The sequence below is a fragment of the Acanthaster planci genome, linkage group LG15 (assembly GCF_054643075.1).
Source record: "Acanthaster planci isolate LZ-2023a linkage group LG15, COTS_SCS, whole genome shotgun sequence".
In the NCBI taxonomy this organism is placed as follows: Eukaryota; Metazoa; Echinodermata; class Asteroidea; order Valvatida; family Acanthasteridae; genus Acanthaster; species Acanthaster planci.
In genome coordinates, this window is record NC_141791.1 from 446,645 (window position 1) to 468,502 (window position 21,858).

The following is a 21,858-nucleotide window of genomic DNA, read 5'->3' on the forward strand; positions in this document are numbered from 1 at the left end:
AGATCGCTTGTTACTAAGTATTTAGATATCTTAAGTATACTTCTGATGTTTAATGAAACCAAAACCAGAAATTCACAGAGAGAAGGTTGAAAGTGCCACTCACCAACTACACGTTGAGATGTAGTTTCATTTCTAAGTACGACCGTCACTAGCATTAGTGCGAGATGTCGAGTCCGTGGAAACAGGTTTCTGGTCGACGAATGCCTCCATTGCCTGGGAATTCTTCCCCATCCATATTTGGACGTAGAGGAGCATCGGGAGAATGCGTTGGGATCGGTAACTGACAATGTTGTCCTTCAAATTTGACGTTATTTGTCAAAGATCACACTCCTCACAATGTAATTTTAGAATTTCGTGAGCGGTAAACAGCGCCCTCTTTAAAGCACGAAAAGAAAAGTTACTAGGCCTAATTTTTTACTAGGCCAAGGCCTACATATTGAAAATTACTCAGACGTAGTTATTTCATAATATTTTCATATTTCGTACGACATCTGTAGTGCCTGGAAATGCTTCCCCGTCCAAAACAGTTATAATTACTAGCATGCGAGAGCTAAGCGTACTTTTCTCCAGGCTTCAAAAAAGAATCGTGCCATAGAAATGTAGGCAGGCTAGGTCAACAATTATTGCTGGTAGGCCTACCGCATGGGTGATTTTGCACAATGGTACCATGGTAAAAAGGCATTGTGGGAAGGAAAAGGGGGCTATGGTTGCTCCTTTTTCCTTCCCACAATGCCTTTCTACTATTGTGCAAAATCACTCATGCGGGATCAGCAGTAAGGTTTATAGTTGAATTTTCAGATTTTTTTCCCCAGTTTCGTTTTGAAGTGATCTAGGCCTTGGCCTACAAGGAAAAGTCACATTTCGATATGTTGGGATTCCATCAAAATTTTGATTCTGCAAAATACAGAAAAATGAAGATTAAGTTGAAGTATGTAATGCAGACCAAATTGTTATTTATGAGTATGGATTTTGATTGAAGTGATTAAAGTCACTATTACAAATCTTTGTCCCTTTGGGGGCCTTATTTCAATGAATGAAGTGTTGACTTCAAGTGAGATTTCAAAAGTAAAAAAAAAGACAAATTGGAATCATTATTTCCTATTAAGAAAATGAGAAACTAAACAAACAGCACCCTCACAAACTTATGAATGTCCCAACCATAGGTCTTAATCCTACTAGCGTTAAGATGTATCTTAATGCTAACCCTTGGCTTGTGGCTGAGTTCCTGAAGGAAAATACCAACAAGGATGAAGTCCAGAAAATCATCAACTCCAGCTCTATTCAGCTCCAAAGGGATTCCTTGTACACTCATAGCGGTAATATGACGTGTTTCTTGTAGATCTGATCTTAGTGCTTGTCAACAGTTACAATGCAGATGAAATGTTTTATTGTTAAACAGGAATTCATAAAAGCATTACAAACACTTCATTTCCTTCATGGTGTGTCAGTAGTGAGAAGTTGAGAAGAATTTTCTGTCTGGTTTGAAAAATTATTTCCCAGGGAGATGTTCCAGGCTTCAAAGTACATCAACAGAGTCATTGGTAAGTATGAGGAGAAGTGTGGGGCTAATATTAATGAAGGCATCGTTTCAAACTACACTCGCTTAAATATTTGGTTCCTTATTATTGAACTTCAATTTTTTTTATCTTGTTTGGATAGTAGCATTTTTAACCTGGTGGAATATTTTTTAAAAACTGTATTATGGTGTAAAATACCTTTGTAGAAAGCATGAGTACTGTGAGGCATTTAAGTCTTGGGTTTATTGCTTGCATGGTCAGTAAATCGTTCTTCCTGATTGGTTTTCTGCGTAAGTTACTGGTAGGCTATTTTTGTGGTAGGACACTAAACCTGCTAGACTGCCACATTGAAAAAGAGAATGGTGAATATCATTTTATGAAGTGAGGGTATTGACGACACAGAACTAGGATCTGTTGCAGATGAAAAGATGCAATCTGCATCAGTCAAATATTGACAGAAGAACCTGAACTCTGATTGGTTTTCTGCGTAAGTTACTGGTAGGCTATTTATGTGGTAGGACACTAAACCTGCTAGACTGCCACATTGAAAAAGAGAATGGTGAATATCATTTTATGAAGTGAGGGTATTGACGACACAGAACTAGGATCTGTTGCAGATGAAAAGATGCAATCTGCATCAGTCAAATATTGACAGAAGAACCTGAACTCTGATTGGTTTTCTGCGTAAGTTACTGGTAGGCTATTTTTGTGGTAGGACACTAAACCTGCTAGACTGCCACATTGAAAAAGAGAATGGTGAATATCATTTTATGAAGTGAGGGTATTGACGACACAGAACTAGGATCTGTTGCAGATGAAAAGATGCAACCTGCATCAGTCAAATATTGACAGAAGAACCTGAACTCTTGTAGGACTATCATTTCTAAATAAATCAAAGACAGGGAATGATATAAGCAATGCAGACTCAACTGTCAAAGTGAAACTATTTTCTTTTTCTCGCTGGATGTAATTCCAACATTGTATGTGTGAAAGTTAGGAACACTTTCACTAAATATGATTAATATGCCAGTCATGAAAAAATGAAATTTCTAAAAGATCTCATTTTTTATATCATTTAATACTCAGGCTAGCACAATCACCACAGACAGGCAGAAGATGCTGACCTCGATGGTGAAAGTGATTGAAGAAGCAAAAGAACTACCTAAAATGTTGTATCATCTGAGCGCCGTTATTGCAAAAGGTAGCGAGAATCTTGAAATGGGAGCTTGTGAGCTGGAAAAATGGGAATGACCTTTGAATGATGATTTTGGTCCGAAAGAAAAGCTTTTGCGGAAGAAGTCGTCTTATGGAAGAGAAACTGCCTTGGAAAAATGAAAGTCAAACCAATGTCATGAAATCCAGACATTCCTTGTGTGGCCGTCTTAAAGACAAAGCTGACGATGACACAAAAAAACAATCTTCACGATTAAATTGAACCATTTCAGTCATTTTCCTATTCACAGCCATTGAAGCTGATGACTTCTTTCTCTACACTGTGAGCACAAATGGCAAGGTGAGAAATGTTACAAGTTAGCTAAAAACTATAACCAAGTAGATGTGGTTGGACTACGTCACATAAAACTGTCTTCATGCAATATTAAATTGCAGGGTTTGAATAATGTACCTCTGCTCAATCTCCAAAGAAAATAAAAATGTCCAGATGAAACACAATTATGAGAGTATTTGAATGTCTGTGTTTGCAGGATATGCACCTATGCAGAGAGAACAATGGAAAGTAAGTGCTGTCAAGTTCCTCTCAATTTAAAATAGATTCAGAAATGTAAGTATTACATTATATTAACAACTTAAATCAATGTTGCAGAAATTTATATAACAAGTTTGCTTTATTTTGATCTGTAAAAGATAAATGCAGTCTACTCACCTTGTGTCACATTCAAGCAAAACATAGATAATTGTTCCTGATCTTTCCAACAGGATTCAGGAGATAATGTTTGGTCCCGTTATTCCAGGAACCACCATCTCAGCTTATGTTGCCTCTACAAAGGAGGCAGTCCTTGTGGAGGACATCCTTGGGGTAAAGATTCATTCCATTCTTGAAATCTATTCTCAAGTATTTCATTCTATCTCCCTTTGTTCATTGCTTCTGAAGGCTTTCCGGTAATACACCTGAAGAGAAGAAATGCGCACTGTTTGTAGATATCCCAGTCTGTTGTTTTAAACCTCATCACATGAATTTTATGGACACCTTGTGAGTTTGTCCAAGTGTCGTCTTAGTTGTAATATCAGAAGGCTTGTAAATCTGAATGGTTGAGCACGTATGTAGTCTTGACTTACTCTCAGCATTGAAATAGGTGTCATTGTTGGTCGTCACTTGCCACACCCTTTGAAGTGTTCTGCGCCTTCCCTCCCAATGCCCATTAAAGACCCTTGCTTTGAAGTTTTGCTTAAAGTGTGTGACTTAAGCTTGCAAGGCAATTTCTTTCCTTTGCTTAGGATGAGAGGTTCCCTCGAGGAGCAGGCATTGAGAACAGTAATGCCCAAGCCATTCTGTGCCTTCCTGTGCTTCTTCCTAATGGTGATCTCCCAGGTACAATAAATACTTCCATCAAATGTTAATTTTATAAAACTACCTGTGATTTGAATGTTGGGTTCTCTCATTTTAAAGCATTGAATGTGGTCGATAACAATATAATGGTTTCTTTTTTCATTTATCTTATCAGGGGTTCTTCAACTGTCCCGAAATTATGGAAATACTGCATTCACAGAAGAAAGCTTGGAGGTACAGAAAGAACTTAAGCTGTTTAATTCTGTGTTTTCAAATGCTCCTGTTAGGAGGTCTAAGGTTTGATTCTACACTTTTGTAGAAAACCTGTTTGCATTTAAGCATTAATCTGTTTGTTTGTAACAGATTGCATCAACTTACATGCTGTGGGCTGGAATAGCACTTCATAAAGTTCAGGTATGTGTGAACAAATCTTAAAAGTTTCATTCTGACAAGCTAAAAGGTGGAGCAATATTTCCAAATAGTATGTTTGGAATCTGCGTTTCTGTATTCTCACCGTGGTAACAGTCTAAGAGCTGGCAATTAATTTATATTATTAAGGAACGTGTTAAGGACACAACATCAGTCATCTGCAGTGTCCACATAAATCTGTTTCCTTGCAAGTTTTATGGAGACTTTGATTTCCCTTGGGTCTGCTGATGTCCAGAACCACAAATATGGCCGTTTGTTGCTCGTTAATCAAGATGGAAGGGTCAGTGATATTAACATGATTTCACTTCACACCTGCTAAACTAAGGAAAGTGGTTGGCCAATCTCAAATCTGCAGTGCAGGATATCATGCTATGACCCCTAGGTACAAATAAGCTAGTTTGTTGCACTGTGTTATAAAAAATCAGTCAGTGGATTCTGAAAACCAAGAAAAGAGAAGTTTTCCCTTCACTGTTTTGTAAATTGATGACTTTTTTGGAGTTTTTGTAATTCAAAACTTTCTGTCACTGGAGACCTTAATTTGATCTGAGATTTAATTTCAGAATGTCAAATCCGATTGATGGTTAAATTACAAAACAGATGTGTAAAGGTCTGATGAAGCAAAGGGCATTCAATGACTTCCTCCTGGAGGTCTCAAGGTAGAAAGTAGACTAATTAATGCATCTGTTAACTAGAAAGTTCTTGTTGCTTAATTGAGCTCTTTGTGAATTTCAGTGAGTGTTTCTGATCGAGTTTCCAAACCTCTTCTGTAATAAAAACAAATTGTAGAATTGTGTGTTCCTTGATTTGGCAAAATCAAAGTTGCTTCGTAAAATGAACACATGTTCTAATTATTTTGACTGATGTTTATGCAAACAGTTTTTAAAATGTTTATTTTTTGGCTCAATTTGTTCGTCAAGCAATCATAATCATAAATGTACTTTTGTTTGCTGTTTGCACTGTTTGTTTCTTACTGATTATTTCATAACACCCTGTTACCTGAAATTAGCCGTTTTGTGGAATGTTTCTAATCATTGTAACTTGACGAATTTCATTCAATAATTTATTAATGAGAATATACTAATCACAATAGTTTCCCTAGCATGCTATTTCTGAAGTTTTTTAATGTCTTGAGCAGTACGTGTAATAACACTTTATAGATATTAATATGAAGTGCTTCTACTTGGGTCATTCCATGAGGTTGGGGCACAATTTGCGACGATTTCAATTGTTACTTGGGTTCCGTAAAAATGAACAGTTATTTCCCTGCGTGTGGATTCCAACTTGACTTTGTTGTACGTCTTGCAGGGCTGAATACAGAGATGTGTGTTTTTTTACAAACTAATTGACCTACTTTACAGGTCATGACAGGTGGTTAAAGTTTTGGATGTAACAAGGACACCATCACAAATTGTGCCCCAACCTCATGGAATGACCCATTTATAATCTAATGGATTATCTTTATTTGTTGTATTTTCAGGGTAATCTTTGATGACATAGTTGCCATTGACACACTGACTGAACACATTATTGTGAGTAATTGGCATCATGCCCTCTTATCAAACAAAGCTTACATGCCTCCGAGGTCGGATCCACCGTGGGCTAATCTGAGACATCATCTCATGCAGCCATGTTTTTTGTAATAAGCGAAAGGCAACGTATTATTCCATTTCTTTTCCTTACAGAAATGTGTTGGAAGCCCCCAAACTGTAGCCACCCTTCAGAAAGGCCATAATTAGTTAAGCCTACTACATGATCAAAATTCCAAGTTTTTGCCCCCCCCCAACAAATTAATTTCTCCCTTCCCAAAAAAAAATTGGTTCTGGATCTGCCCATGTATGCCTGTCTTTCTTCTATTGTCTTACAAAGTTTTGAAAACTAAGAAAAGCTCCAAACCTGAGAGGCTAACTACGATTGTCCTTACTATTGACTCTCTTCAGATGTTTGCTAAGAGTCTGGTCAGTGCTGACCGATGTGCTTTGTTTCTCTTGGACCCCAAAACGGAGGAGTTGTACGCTGATCTTTTTGATGAGGGAAAAGTCATTAATGGCCAACCAGTCTTCAGCAAGAAGCAGCAGATTAGGTACAGCAGTTGTAGAGATTATTTTGATATATCGTTTGCTGTAGCGGTCAAACAGTTAACATTATTTAACTCTCACTTACAACTTTTGTGGTACCTGTTGCTTATCCTCTACCTGTAAAATGCAACTTTATCTCTGAGAAATTTTTGTGTAAAGCTGCATAATTTTGCAAAAAAACAAATTCTAATTTGGTCAGTACTGAGCATGGCAGTTTTTATCAGTATGACAAGAATTACTAATCTTTCCAACTTTCTGTAGGTTCTCCATAGAGAAAGGCATTGCAGGCCATGTTGCCAGGACTGGGGAAGTAGTTAACATCCCTGATGCTTACAATGATGACCGATTCAACAGGTAGCATGAATGTAACTTTCCATTTTTGTCATAGAGATACATAATCATTCACTCTTCCAACATTTTGACCAAACTTCTTGAAACAGCGGTAACTGATTGGCCATTTTTCAATCCACAATTTTCCAGGGAAGTTGACATTCGCACAGGCTACACGACACACAGCATCCTGTGTATGCCCATCATCAGCCATGGATCAGTCATTGGCGTGGTTCAGCTCATCAACAAGAAAGATCCCATGCAGACGGCCTTTGATAAAACCGACGAGTCCAATTTCAGAATGTTTGCAGTTTACTGTGCACTAGCTCTGCATTACTCAAAGGTACATGGTCATAAGACCGGCCCAAACAGTGACTTCAACCCCTCCAACAAACAATGGTCTACACAAGACAGTCCTATGGAACTACCATGTGCAAAATATATTCAGGTCTGTGCTGCTGTTGTCATTTACTTCAAGCTCCATCTTTTTTTCAATCCTCTCTAGGTATACAGCAGCATCTTACATTGTGAACGAGTCCTTGGAGTCACACAAGAGCAGCTGGCTTTCCATACTTGTGCTACGGCTGGAGACGCTGACAAATTACTGTCAAGGTGGACCAAACGAACTATCATTCCAGATGACTTGAACAGGTAAGCCACCCCGAGTTGAAGTGCACCCTCACCAGCAAAAGAAAGAAACATTGGTACACAGTTTTGCACACGATCAGTGTGCAAGCGAAGACCATACATTCCAGAATAACTTTGTTGCGTGTACTTGGCGTGCTCTCCATCAAATGCACATAAACCTGTGCCCCTATGTGGTTACTTTTACTAAAGAACTGCCAATTTCATTTTGAAACCTGCCCTCTTTTGTTCCCACTTGGAACGGATAGATGTGATCAGAAATATTTTTGATGTTCTGTTGAGGAATAAATTCAGAAAGAAGCTCTCAAACCTTTTGGATATTCTTTGTGGATTTCTTGTACAGGTAAACAAACTTAATGCAAAAACATTCAACCATTTCTGTTTACGATTAACCTTTTTTCTGTTTCCAGCTTTGAATTTGATTGCCGTCCTTACACCAATATTCTCTGTGACCTTTTGCTGCATATGACCCGGAAACTTTGCGGAGAAGATTGGTAGGCTACCAACAATTTTTCTAAGTTAAAATTTTGTCACATAGGAAAATATCATTCAGATTATACTGTTAGGTTCTTTGATTATCATGGTCCAAATTCTTAAATTGTCAGTGAGCAAAGCACCTCTGTACCATATAGCTGTACCCATAGAGCCCACCTACATCTCGCTGATCAGTTCATTAAACGGTCAGATAGTAACCCCGTCCATCATGGCAAGACAGATATTCCAAGATGAAATTGAATCACTTCGTTTTGTCTCCTCCTGTCATCTTTTTGTATATTTTCACATCTCCCGTTTCTTCTCCTGTGTTTAATCATTTCTCAAGACGTTTGCTCTTCTCACCTTCTGTCTCTGTTACCTTTGCAGTTTTGACCTTGTCACCCTGGCCAAATTCTTCCTGACAGTCAAGAGAAATTATCGGCCGAATCCCTTTCACAACTTGCCCCATGCCTTCAACGTTGCCCACTGCATGTACTCCCTGTTGATGCATTCTCCTGGCATCTTTGCCGATTTTGAGGTAAATGTTACGAAATGTGAAATTCTTGCCATAGTTATCAAGTATGTATCTAATACTAACAATAGAGCCTGTTATTGTTAATTAGGCTAACTTCCTTTAATTTACATCCTCTTAAAATTTTTTTTTGCTTGATAAAAAGCCATCCAATTATTTCTGCATCAGTCTTACAGGGTCATTTATAAAAAGGTTTTAATATAATCAAGGTGGTTTGATTTTCCGATCTTTGCAGAATCCTCCTGAAAAAGGCTAAATGGCATAGTGAGAGCTAATACAAGAAAGGCTAATACAGGAAGGGAGAGAACAGGGGTGGGGCTTGTAGATTGTAGGGGCTTGTACTCAGTAGTACTTTATTTGATTCCTCTCTCCGCGTTCCTCAGTGCCAGGCAATGTTCATCGCCTGTATCTGTCATGATTTAGACCATCGCGGCACCACCAATGCCTTCATCCAGAGATCAGACTCTCCCTTGGCAGATCTCTACACGTCCTCCATCTTGGAGAACCACCACTATCAGACAACGTTGAACATCCTTCAGCATCCAGGCCTCAATATCTTCGCTCGTCTTCCAGTCAACACCTACAAACAGGTGTGTGGCATTTTCAGAGCTCAGAGGGAAGGTCAGACATGCCACTATGTTTGGATGGAGTTCCTACAATTCTTGTCATATTTCAGCTTGTATTTCCGTTATCATAAGCCTTTTTTTTTCTTTTTGTGTGTTAGGTGATTGGGTTGATTCAACATTGCATTCTTTCCACCGATCTCATGCTGTACTTTGGTAATCGCCAAGAGGTGGCAAAACTCCTCATGTCCAACAGCCTTGATATCACCAACACAGCACACAGGTACAGAAATAGGTTGACCTATGCTTGGCTCATACGTGATTCTAAGAAACAAGTCTGCTTTGGTGCTGAAATTGTTTTGGCTTAATAAAATTGCCAAAGAATCTAATTACAGTTGAGCCTGCTTGATTATAATCAGCTTAGCAGAAATGTTTGGTGCTTGTGCTTAACCTGTTAAATTAACCCAAGCAGTCATAAGAGCCTCATCTACATGGAAATTTCAAGGTCGACCAATTTTGTGGTTTCATCTGTAAAAAGTGGATGTTGTCATTTTTATACACTGACAAAATGTTCCACCAAATGATGTGGAAAGCAATATGAGAAGTTTTTTCAACAGACCCAAAGTACAGGCCTTAATGATGACGGCGTGTGACCTGTGTGCTACAGCCAAACTTTGGCCAAACCAACGAGAAAGTGTTGACTGTCTTTATCAAGAATTCTACGCCCAGGTAAAGTAACAACAGATTTCTCTCTCAGAAACTCTTACCAGCACCTCATATATTTTAGAATTGTTACTTATCTCAAAGCCACTTATATACTGAAGTACAGACCTTATTTCTACTCCCAAGAATCTGAAATCTGAAGAGTTTTCTTTCTTTCTTACCATCCAGGGTGATGAGGAGAAGAGACAAGGAGAGCAGCCCATGGAAATGATGGACAGAGATAAACAGCATACTTTACCTAAGCAGCAGGTGTATCTTGGTGCAGTCAAACTGATCCACATCTTTGGCTTCTATGCCTTCTTCATCCTGCTCCTACTATTTTAGATCATTCCCTCACTGAGAATTTCAGATTTGTATCCATTCATTTTTTTTAGAAGGCTTGTTCTCAACCTCACCCTCTCCTAGTTTTTTCGGCAGCAATTTCCCAACTTTAATTTTTTTTAAACAGTCAACTAATGTTTGACCTTTTCCCTCTAGATTGGGTTCTTGACAAATGTCGCACTACCATGCTTCTCAACATTGTCCAACATCATTCCATCAGCAAAGTTCCTTCTTGAAGGATGCAAGTCAGTCTCATCTCTGCAACTTTTAAGATTTGTTTGAAGTTCTTCATTCTTTGTCATAAATTCGTTTCTCCACTTTTCTGTAGCTATTTTTCCAATTTTAGTGTTTGTCTTGAGCGTAGTTACCTCATACACGCAGCATTGTACATCGTATAGCTTGCATTACATCATCTTTTCCCTTAGTGTGAATGTGTCGGTCCTTTTTATCTTTTTAAAAGCAACAATTTGAAAAAAAGATCCTGACAAAACACCTGTGTTTGTTCATTTTCAGAGATAACTTAGTTCAGTGGCAGCAGGAGACTGAGGGTAAAAGCACAGCCATGTGGGATGTGGGCGTGTCTAGAGTCTCCTCCTCTAAGAAGTAACAAGAGCCTAAAACCATCATGGACAGCGCCTTTTATTCTGAATTCCATCCCGACATCTACCAAAAAGTGACAAGAGCCTGAAACCATCATGGACAGCGCCTTTTATTCTGAATTCCATCCCGACATCTACCAAAAAGTAACAAGAGCCTGAAACCATCATGGACAGCGCCTTTTATTCTGAATTTCAAGCTAATAGCTACAAAAGTTACTTCAAACAGTACAAGAAAGTACAAGACGGGAGAAATCACTCCACATAATTCTAAGCTCACCTCATCACAGCTAGATTTCAGGAAAGGAAACCACCTGGCTCTCCCCATCAGTTCTGGAAGTACTCTAGTTAGCACATCTCTACATTCCACAGTTAAAGAAAAACCTGCGGTGAAATTTCTTCATGTAGAACAAACATTCACCCAAATCAAAAAGGACCCTTCAATTGAACAGCATCAAGAGAAAATACAACAGCCAAAAATCGACACCCGCTAAAATCAACTTATTTCGTCGAAGATATTAAATGCATTACATCTTCTATTCAATCACTAGTCACTACATTAGTCAAAATGTCTCGTACTTTGTTTTTTTCTCAGAGTTTAAAAAGTTTAAATTTAAATGGTTACTTTTTTCAAAACAATGTACAAATGAAATATTAAACTTTAAAATATCCTTTTCAAGAAGAGTACTGTACTGTGTCTTCATTTTACAACTTAATTCGATTTGGTTCATGATTGCTTTTAAATAAATTTTGACTTTAAACTTTAATCTTTTCAAAATCAACAATAAACATAGTTAGTGGCAAGATACCAAACAAATATTTCAGGGATATCTGTAGCACGTGTTCCCTAGAATAGCAATTGGACCATTGAAAATTACTGATTTTTTTTAAACTTTGTATTCTCGTCTACAATACGGGCGTTTCACAATCGTGCGCTTCCAAGCATTTGCAACGCGTTGGCCAGTCACAATGCAGGAAATCTGTCGACCTAATTCGCCTTTGTGAATCGCCTGTATTGGTTTCAGTTTTATTAATTGTAACTATTACCATCCACTAACAAGGCTATCTACAATACCTTGACATTTCACTTAAATAAGTACATTTTCATGCATATTTTGCAAATGACATTAAATTTAATTGTTAAATTGACATGAGTGGTTTCTTAACTGCTTCATATGACTAGTTTTAGCAGATTTATCCATGCATATAATTATGTGTTTAAATTCAGAGTTTGCTGTGTTTTCGATTTCCAGTTTGGCCGAACAGAATGTGACTGATGAGATGCGGAAATGAGTGTTCACCGATTTGTAAAAAGAACATGTAAGCGTGTTAAAGAAAACGTTGGCAGCCTGTCAGCTATGCACGAAAAAAACGCATGTCGAGCAATCAGCTGTATAAAAAAGATTCACTGATATCGGCCACTCAGAAATACACGAGAAATTCGTGTCGGCCAACAAGCGATACACATGAAATTCGTGTCTGCCAGTCAGAAATGCAACGGAAATTTGTGTGCGACTGTTTCAGCCAATAGGAAAGAGATAAATTGGTTTCAGCCATTTCGAACCGTTTGCTGTTAGTCTGCCTGTAATTTTGCTCCACTAGCCCACGGCCTCCAGAGAGGTGAATTCTATCCCATTATAACAGGTATAGATGTCACTAGAACAGCAAGGGCTGGTACGCACGTCCAGCTGACGGTAACGGGAGCTAGTGTGGAAAGAGGGAAACCAACGAAAATTAGAAATTAACACTGACAAGTTGGGCTGCTGATTTAGGAAGAAAATTATCCTAAAATAACTAGATGTTGATCTGATCTTTATAATGGAGAATGGATTTCTGATCCTCTACACACGCATGACGGGACATCATGCTGTACGGTATGCTGTTCGGTTTAATTTTTTTTAGTTAACTTACGTTTAGATTTGATCGGTTTCATAAAAGATTTGGCCTAGAAGTTCAGGCAGTTGATATTTAGGACAAGAATTAAATACGTGCACAGCACAACAATGTGGGTTTTGAGGGTTGTGAAGCCGCTATGCATCTTGTAAGCCTACATTGAGCACAAGATGTCTCTCCATGGACGCGTTTTAGTGCGCTGCCTGTCCACATTGTGTCAGCTGTGATAAAGAACGTTGAGAAAATACCCTTATAGCACAAGAGTCGTTTCCAGACTGATAATATTTCTTACCCGCGACGTTTGGCTTGGTCTTTTCCAGGTACATGTAGTCAACACACTCACAAGACGACTCTTTGAGAACCTCACCCGACTCACACATCTTCCCGTCACAACACTTTGCTTCAGAGGGTGTTGAAGCACTAATTATAGCTGTTATGCATTCGAGAGATAAAAATGAGTTACCTGCCACGTGATCTGTGATTCATCAAATTAAAGTAGAAGATTTGAACATGACGGGCTTACATCCTGTGAAGAGCATCTCTTTCTTCCGTACACTAGACTTTGTTTCATATAAAATAGAAAGGCTTTTACAGAGTGCGGATTTTTGAGGTGTTGGCCCGGGCCACATCATGTCAGTGATAAAACCTCTCTTAAAAGAGGGCTTCGAAATCTTTCATAGTCTTTTATTTCGACAGTCTTTCTTTTTAATTTGGAAAAATTTGGCTTATGAAGAGAAATCCATCTCAAGTTCTTACCGCACAATTCGCAAGTAGCTGGGCAGTCTTTCTGTGCCCCAGAATCATCTTCACACGCTGCCGCATTGTAGACATTGCAGTAACTTTTGTAATCATTACAAGGCTCTGTCAAAAAAAGACACCATAAAGCATCCATCAAAAAAACATCCAGAAATGTAGTGTGGACGGCAGGTTGCATGGCGCGGCTTACATCAATCACTTTTGAGCTTAAAATTTAGGCCTATCATCATGCCTGCGATTTCTTTTTTCTTAAAAACATCATGCATTCCTAGCATCATCCAGTTTAGTTTTTTTGGGTTTTTTTCTTTTCCTTTTTGTGATGGCACTGGTAGTATTCGTCTTCAACCTTTATTGCTGGGAAGCCCTTTGCAGGGTTGACTTACCTGAACAATCGGTGCCTCGCCAACCCGCCTTGCAGTTGCATTTACAGAGGGCGCTGTTCAGTTCACCGCAGTTCCGGCACTGTAGGCTGCATTCTGTCGGTGTTCAAAAAAATCACAATCCTTCCAAGAGTTTTCAAATCATTTCTCTTTTTTAGCACAAACGGGGTGATAGCTTATCTGAACTTTCTTCAGAAATCTTGGAGTTGCTCATGTTATGTGTGTCTGTTTTCACAATGTCCTGTTTTCAAGGTGCAATTGCTTTAATCTATTTCACATGTCGCGTCTTCCGACGTACTGATGTTTAGAGAGAACTCGGTCATCAAAGACGACAGTTATGGTACTACCATATTTTCCCGTTGATATCCGTAGCACTGCCAAGACCCCGTTAGTGACATCATCAAACCGAAATGTCTGTTGGCATCGCGTGCCACACGAGCACAATATTATAGGCAGCAACAATAAAAGCGAATTTAATTCCCTGGTGGGGTTACTTACTGCACTGCTCGCTTTCCCCATCACAACCGGACTCTAAAATAAATTGAATTCAATTAAACGAGTTATAAAATGATGTAATCAGGGTTGGTTCCTTGTGGGGAAATTGTGTTTATGGAGTGTTAACATAATCGGGTTAAGCAAATTGATGTTGGTGGGAAAACAACAAAAATAAAGGTTTGTTTTAATGATAAAAAGTTTTTATGTTTTGGGGGGTTTTTTGGTAGTCTTACTCCCAGTATTATTGGAACTGTGCCAAGAACAGAGGTTGATACAGAACATCGAGTATGAAAAGTTTTTCACTTCCTAAAAGTGCCCCACCTGTGGGCGTATGTACCGCCCACTTTCCTTTAGATCTTCCATTCTCCCGGTCCAGTGGATATATTCCTTTCGGTTAAAAATACGAGATAAAAGGGAAAAACTGAATCCTTATTTTTTGCTTTTTCTCCAGGCGTGTTGGGCTGACTGAACACGGAAAGAAAGGAATTCTTACGGCAAAGTTTGTTATTGCACCATCCAGTCCCAGAAGCACACAGCGCGCACGGCGGCCCAGCTTTGTAAGGAACTCCTTTGTTCGGTACGCTGAAGTCAGAGACGTTTAAAATAAATGTATAAGAATCGTTACAGAATCAAATTTTCACTAGTTACTTTTACCATATCAACAGAAAATATACTACATATGTGCACTTACTAAATGCTTTGTATTTAGCCTGTTTGCCTTTGCTTCCTGACCGACGTTTAAAAAACCAAACTAAATTTTCGATTTGGAATATTTGATCTTGCTACAAGCGCATAAACTCGATTGAAAAAAAAAGCAAATTTCAATATTGGGCTCATTCAGTACCTTGGACCGTAGTTACATACAGTCAGCACATCCCGACCATTGTTACATGCAGCGCTACCACATCCAATAGATTCCAGTTCAGAATATATCATCTGTCAAAGCAATTAATTACAGAGAAACTCGTGAATTATGTCTCCGAATACGGGCGATTCACAAAAGTACGCCTCCAAGAGTTTGCAACACGTTGGCCAATCACAACACGCGAAATCTGTCGACCCTTTTCAAACGCGCATTGGGTCGACAGACTTCGCACATCGTGATTGACCAACGCGTTGCAAACTCTTGGAGGCGCACTATTGTTAATCGCCCGTATTGTTTGAAGTGACTATTCATAATGAGATCAGTCCTCGTGGACAGTCCTAAAATTTGTCCCCGCCACATCTCCGAATTTTTCCCTCCCTTTCTTAAGAATGACACGTGTTTAGTGTCCCTTCATCATTAATCAGAAAGCCAATCATAAATTGAAACAGAAGGTATAGTATTCGTTGCATGCTCATAGACCTAATGATAGGAGAACTTGACGGTTGATTACAACACTCCTGTCCTCGACACAGGTCACTTACCACTCTGTAGTGACCGCATACAGCACCGGCTGAACATGTTGCCGTTGGGTAGTCATAGTCCTTGTATTCGTTATACCAAGCCGTGACTGAGCGTGTTAGACCATAACTCTGGCTTCCCATCCATATGTTCTGAGCCACCAGACCGTTGTAAGCTTGCGGATCGCTTGGAAAGCCGTGCTCGAACACACAACCCTGAGCCCAACCCTGTGCCAAGTTGGCCAGTTCCGTATTCCACGTCTAAAAGTTCAAAGAAAGCACAACGCAAGCTGGTGTTAGTCGTGGATTCAGATAAAAAAAAGTTACTTTAATTACACGCAACTAAAAAAATCTGCCAAAAAACCGCACGCATCACTTTGAAAAAAAAAAGACTGCTTAAAGAATCTTCAAATCCCAATCTGAAGAATGTATGAAGAATTAAAAAAAATATTAAATTTGAAAGTGGAGGATGACGCACGCAAGGCCGGTAAAGTGGCTGTAAATTGTTACTATGTGAAAATTGTGCTACAGCGGGCCCCGGAAATACAAGTTGAAAAATTCAGAGATGCTCTCTACTTTAATTTCATAGTATGCAATGAAATTAAAACAGGGAAGTATAGTCAAATTTTAAAAATCCATACCTGAAACTCGTGTAACTGCACCTGTTCTGCATGGCTGCAGTTGTTCAAATCTATAAATACAATATCTATTTTCAGGGGCGCAAATATGCAAGAGTTTTCTTTCATCCGGAGGAATGAATAGGTCATTTGCGCCTGTAACAATTCTGAGTATGCTACTCCGGAAGTATTCACCCCGCTCCATTTTAAACGTGCAACTGTGCAGGAGTGTTACGGCTGTGACAGTCGAAATTGACACCAAGGATCGTTATGTATGTATCACAATTAGTTAATCGTATTGACGATGGCTTTTGTCGAAATTTATGACACTATTACTAAGAGAGGAAGATAGTGCATATCTATGTGGTAGTGTATCTGAGCACTATATTTTTATAGTTGTGTGTATAAATTTTAAAACAACACAAAACCAAAAATTATTCCTTAATCTCTGTAATGACGGGCATGTCAGCCAAAACTGCGATAGTGAGATTGCATTTGATAGTACAAGTTCGATATAAAGCGTCTTGTTGACTACACATGATTTGCGAATTGAAAATGCTGGCCAGTGAACCGAGCTAGAATTGGGTTATGAAGCAAGCAGAAGCTGCATGGTTCTGACTCATCAGTTTGGACATACCAAAGAAATGAAATGGTCCAAGGCCATTACACCAGGGTATATCTAAAATATTGCCGCGTTATTATGCCAGTATGTTCCACTAATATTAATAATTTATTCCTTACTGAAAAACGTATAGTATAATATGACTATATGGCAACTATACTTCATTGATATTTAATACGTACTGCTTTTACGGTACGAAATGGTGTTGTAAAAAGTAAATCCTGCGGATTGTCGCTTCGATTAGGCGAATAAACCTTAATTCACATAAACATTGTGAGCCCTGCATGACTGAGTGTTCAAATCAAACGTAAAGACCGAGACATTAGAAATACATTATTTTTGGAAAATGGAAAAATTAAAACGTGATCGAGTTAAGCAGTCTAATGTGAGCTACTGGTGCGTGATGTCTCTTTAATGTCTAGGTCTTTGTGACCTAGATTATTGGGCTGCGTTTCTGGGGTTCTCAACCGAAGACGGCAGACTGTTTGAATTTGACATAGGAAAATTAAAGAAGTGAGCCAAGTGAATGTCCTTTTAGTGGTGCAGTCCAGACGTTACACACCATTAACTGTTATTTAGATGCTAATTTCGATCACGTATTAATGTTTTCCATTTTTCAAAATAGTGAAAAATGTGCCCCTTCCTCCCTCAGTTGACCATGGGTCTTGGATTTCACTCTTACGTCTTTTCTTTCAAAACTTAATTTTTACTAATATTGACTTACAATGATGTTCATATCGGCAGCTGGCGGGGTAACGTTCCTACGATATTCAATATGAGCATTCAGCATAGCCTGTATGTCATCCCGAGAGTAGCCTCCTGAAGTCTGACGTGCAAACCTCGTCTTCCCCATCCCTGGGTCATCCCTTGATGCGCTGTGACGAGTTGTACGCAGGGCGAGGTCGTTGAAGACAGCAGAGCTTTTCCTCTCATAGATTCCATCATTGTTGTCATAACCTGCTTCGACTGTTATCCCTAATAGCGGTACAATGAAGATAAACAGAAGGGTGGATGAAGAGCTTCTCAATAACACCATCATGAGAGGTCTCGGGGGTGGTTTTTTGTATCCTTCTGCTGGTATGACTTTCCACAACAGAGAACTTGGTCGAGTGCTTATTTCCGCGTTCAGTCTGTATACGAAGACTGCTGCCTCCGTTGGCATCATTTAACACACAAACCAATCAAGTGCGCCGTCACAACACAGCGAGTCCCTTTACCAGGATTCGAATGTGCAGGGAGGTCAAACGACCTTTTGAAGTCTAGTTTCGATTATATGCAACGGTGCCAAGAGACTTTAAACACTCGAGTTGCAGCTTTTCAGGGATTGGAAATACACTCGATATAATAACACCCCCAAACAAGTGAGTCAGGTACATTGGGAGTCATCGGAGCTTGCCGGCTGATCGAGCAAGTCCATAGTATAAAGCCTAAACGTTGACCCCTGATGGCGCGCTTCCGGAACCCTTAATAACGTGCAAAGATTTTAGAATTTGTAATATTTTTTCGTTCAGTTACTTCTTAAAAAATCCAATTTGTAAAATAGGCTTTGGAAAATATTTGCTAGTATGCCAATTTATAGAAACTGAAAAATCATTTGACCTAAAAGAGAAATATCCTGCCACAAATTGACCCATCACTTCCGAAAATCTAAAATACATGAAGAACAGTGCAATGATGTGGTCTCATACGCAGATGAACATTTATGGCGTGAAATTTTATTATCTATTTTATCTAACCTTTGCAGACAACAGCTGCGTGATGTCAACTCAGAGGAATCTAGAACCCATCCACTGAAGGTAGGTAAATCTTTGCAATGTTGTACAATCTCGTTTTCACGAAAGCATGGGCAGTGAAAACAAACATGCATGAACATGGAGACCTATATCTACATGTACGATATCGCCGGACGTGAAAAGTCATTAAAAAATTCGTTTTTTACCCATCTCCGTGGGACTTTTCCTAAATATTACTTTAGGAAGACAAAAGTAAAAATCCAACATGAGTGTTTCATGGGGTGGTTCAGTAAGGAATTATTCTTCCAAAAATTATCGATCGTGATACGACAGCCCAATGTAAAATCCCCACAGGCGGATCGCGCGAGGGTTTCCAGAAACTCGCTGCGTGACCTTTTCCTTTCAGGCAGCTCTATTGTTAAGGCGACTGTAGACCACATTGTCTTTTTTCACTACCATGACGATTTTACAATGATTTGTATCCGATTTCGACCCTGTCTCAGGTTTCTTGTAGGCTTACAATGGTGTTCAAATTAGATATACTATTTGGCTCTGTTGCATGCACTTGTACTTCAATATGCCCACTTGACACTGACTCAATATCGATCTATAACAACTTCAAAGTTAGTTGGTTAAAAAAATCAGGCGATGCTGGAGACGTAGACAGAGCTAAAGCCGACTGTTGGATCCTTATAAATCACGCACGTTTTCAAAGAGCGCTTTCTTCAATGCCAACAAAATGTTCAGTGAAAATAGTCATCAAATAATTGGTGTAATTATGAGGTCATGAAGACACACGTCCACTCAGGGTCGTATTCATTGTCTGCTTTCATTTCCGCTAGTTATTCCGTTGGTACGGGCAATGTTATTTTAGTCTTACAGAAGAGGATGTTAATTTCTTCAACTCAGTGAACAAGCTAGGATAGGACTATCTACACCAGTGTGAGAGTGCCTTGCGTGTCATTGTCCGTCTATTGCTACACCGTGTGCAGCAATCACAACTCACAGATTTCCTTACTTGGCGGACCAGAGCTGTTTATAGAGCTAGAAAGCCTGAGAGTATTGCGATATGAGTGTCTCCATTATTGGAACCAAAATGGTGGATTTTGCGGCAGTGCATACGGACAGTTAGCACACATTAGCTACATGCTGAATTGCACTGCCATTTTGGTTCCAAATATGAAGTTTGCGCTGCTCTCTTTATAAACAGCTATGACTTGGACTGTCACAGTTTTCTGCTGTTATTTGTATACCACTTCGAAAAAAACACACAGACCCCCACCCTGCTCATGACACTTTGAAAGCAGAAAAAAAATTGCTAAAATTATTAATATCCTCATGAATTCTCCAACGCTAATAAACAGAAATGATAATAAACATGTATTATCATTACACAGATTATTCGTTGAGCACAGTTTATCAAGCTCGTTCACCTTACGTCGGCTGTTTGCCCAATGTGGGTGGGTCTGATATCCGCATGCATTATTTACATAAATTTAAATGTGCATAGCATCGAGTATTTCATAAAAACAAGTGATGACACAAAAACTGTCCTTGGAACCAGAGTTTGTAGTTCTAAAGGAAAATTGATAAACACGATAAAACAAGTTGTTGGAATCTGACCTCAAATTCCCCTGATTCTCTGACATTGGAATAGAATATTACACTTAAAAAATATAGTCGAAAATAAAAAGGAATGCCAGACGGAGTTAGTAAAATGCCTAAACGGGCTTTGTTTAAACATCTTGGCAAATGTGTTTACGGATGGAAACTTTTTATCGTTTCAGCGCTTAAACATGTACACGTCATAGCCTAACGTGTTTAACGGATGCATGAGATATTCCAGTATGGGTTAACAAACGAAATTCATTCCTACAAAACTGTTCATGACCACATTCCCTCCCAAACTTTGCTCTTTTTAGGCCAGAGCGTCAGTGAGGCTGAACGCTTGATGACCTTCACACCATGCACTAGAACTCTGAGCCCAAGCAGACGGATCCTCATTTGCATGCTCAGCGCCAATGAATCTCATTGCATGAATGCCCTGCATACACTAGTCTTATCTTGGGCTAAGACGGCAGAACTCGATCGCGCATAATATATGGTGCGCGCCCCGATTTCCATTGCGCCCTCTCATGACTTCATTTCACCAATCGACGGCTCGTTCTACCGTCTTGGGAATCTCAGCTCCTACAACCGAGGCGTGGCCTTTGCATGCAAAATAGTAGTTTAATACGAATATTCGCAATTGACCCTAGGATGCGATAAGGATTTTAAAAAACACCGTGGGAGCGTTGAAGCGGGTTTGTATCAATAGCGTCAGCTTGTAGTTTCTTCAGTTTTGTTATAAGAAGTCTTTTACATGCTCACTTCTTCGCTCCTTGTTCCAATGCATCGACCGCGGCCATTATCGACGGTGACAGTATTGGTTTTACTGAGGTATCAGTACGTTAAGTGACGCGTTAAAGCGCAGACAGGGGGAGCGGGTTAGCGTAGTGGTTCTTTCCTCGCTTTGCACCAATGAGGCCCGGGTTCGAATCCCGGCTTAGCCCAGGCTTTAAGTGCATTTGGTTTCCAGTCCATACTCGCTCTCGCAGGTTTTCTCCAGGTACTCCGGTTTCCTCCTGCCTCTAAAACTGGACCTTCTTCCTAACTCCGTAATGTGATGCCGATTAATAAAGTGTATGAATACAGTTATTGGCGAAAATAGCCATAGCGCCATTAAAACAAAACAACAGCGCTGGCACATGCATAATACAGTACATTTTATCGCGTAATAACTCCTGTGATGCAGGTCATTGATCCATATTTATCACATACAGATTCAACTGGAATTTCCCGATCCCGGGTGCTGATTGGTTCCTCCAGAAATCTGTAGAAAAATTAAAGAAAAACTTAAACAGTTTGTAGGAGATTCCCAAGACGGTAGAACGAGCCGTCGATTGGTGAAATGAAGTCACGAGAGGGCGCAATGGAAATCGGCGCGTGCGGCATTATTTTATGCTTGATCGAGACCGCTATCGAGTTCTGCCGTCTTGGCCCATACTAAACATGGGTGCACGATTGGCGGACAAAATTTGCTTATCAATGGCGTGGTAACAAGTCTACATAACTGCTGATAATGATTGCATACTGCATAGACGCTCATGCATTTCAAGGTCCATTGATCTATCCTGCGATCATTGCACATTGGACTGAACTTCGGTATATTCTGCATCCATTTTGGAGTGTGAATCTATTCGAAGGTAGTTCTCAACATGATATCGGT

General features: G+C 39.5%; 3 protein-coding genes across 4 annotated transcripts in view; 2 read left to right on the forward strand and 1 right to left on the reverse strand.

The window, feature by feature from the left end:
* On the forward strand, positions 1 to 11,860 carry LOC110974504 (cAMP and cAMP-inhibited cGMP 3',5'-cyclic phosphodiesterase 10A-like). Of its 2 annotated transcripts, XM_022226192.2 has the most exons (24): positions 1 to 276; positions 1,164 to 1,316; positions 1,501 to 1,541; positions 2,604 to 2,718; positions 2,981 to 3,030; positions 3,221 to 3,252; positions 3,453 to 3,552; positions 3,972 to 4,065; positions 4,199 to 4,257; positions 4,387 to 4,437; positions 5,050 to 5,108; positions 5,930 to 5,981; positions 6,390 to 6,532; positions 6,789 to 6,881; positions 7,008 to 7,200; positions 7,363 to 7,508; positions 7,913 to 7,996; positions 8,364 to 8,514; positions 8,892 to 9,098; positions 9,233 to 9,354; positions 9,689 to 9,800; positions 9,963 to 10,043; positions 10,272 to 10,360; positions 10,629 to 11,860. In XM_022226192.2, the coding sequence occupies exons 1-24, from the start codon at positions 165 to 167 to the stop codon at positions 10,720 to 10,722; spliced, it is 2,433 nt and encodes an 810-aa protein (XP_022081884.2). In that variant the 5' UTR covers positions 1 to 164; the 3' UTR covers positions 10,723 to 11,860. The 2 variants fall into 2 exon arrangements, with proteins under 2 accessions (XP_022081884.2, XP_022081885.2); XM_022226193.2 differs by lacking the exon at positions 1,164 to 1,316 and having other exon boundaries at positions 5 to 276.
* Positions 10,871 to 18,160, reverse strand: LOC110974507 (uncharacterized). Its single transcript, XM_022226201.2, has 9 exons — positions 17,582 to 18,160; positions 15,643 to 15,879; positions 15,080 to 15,171; positions 14,729 to 14,817; positions 14,239 to 14,271; positions 13,744 to 13,836; positions 13,361 to 13,465; positions 12,897 to 13,034; positions 10,871 to 12,415 (listed from the first exon to the last, which is right to left on the reverse strand). The coding sequence occupies exons 1-9, from the start codon at positions 18,020 to 18,022 to the stop codon at positions 12,339 to 12,341; spliced, it is 1,305 nt and encodes a 434-aa protein (XP_022081893.2). The 5' UTR covers positions 18,023 to 18,160; the 3' UTR covers positions 10,871 to 12,338.
* LOC147796541 (uncharacterized) overlaps positions 18,137 to 21,858 on the forward strand; it is a 14,338-nt gene continuing 10,616 nt past the window's right edge. Inside the window, exons 1-2 of the mRNA XM_087146900.1 lie at positions 18,137 to 18,218; positions 18,602 to 18,653. The gene's annotated coding sequence lies outside the window, so the exon portion shown is untranslated. The remainder of the gene's footprint in view (positions 18,219 to 18,601; positions 18,654 to 21,858) is intronic.

Coding starts and splice junctions, on each gene's coding strand:
- LOC110974504 (XM_022226192.2), top strand. CDS start 165: ATGTCGAGTCCGTGGAAACAGGTTTCTGGTCGACGAATGCCTCCATTG. Junction 3,253..3,452: donor TGCAGAGAGAACAATGGAAA/GTAAGTGCTGTC, acceptor TCTTTCCAACAG/GATTCAGGAGATAATGTTTG. Junction 6,882..7,007: donor AATGATGACCGATTCAACAG/GTAGCATGAATG, acceptor ACAATTTTCCAG/GGAAGTTGACATTCGCACAG.
- LOC110974507 (XM_022226201.2), bottom strand. CDS start 18,022: ATGATGCCAACGGAGGCAGCAGTCTTCGTATACAGACTGAACGCGGAA. Junction 14,818..15,079: donor GTATGTAACTACGGTCCAAG/GTACTGAATGAG, acceptor CTCTGACTTCAG/CGTACCGAACAAAGGAGTTC. Junction 13,035..13,360: donor AGCTACTTGCGAATTGTGCG/GTAAGAACTTGA, acceptor AATGCATAACAG/CTATAATTAGTGCTTCAACA.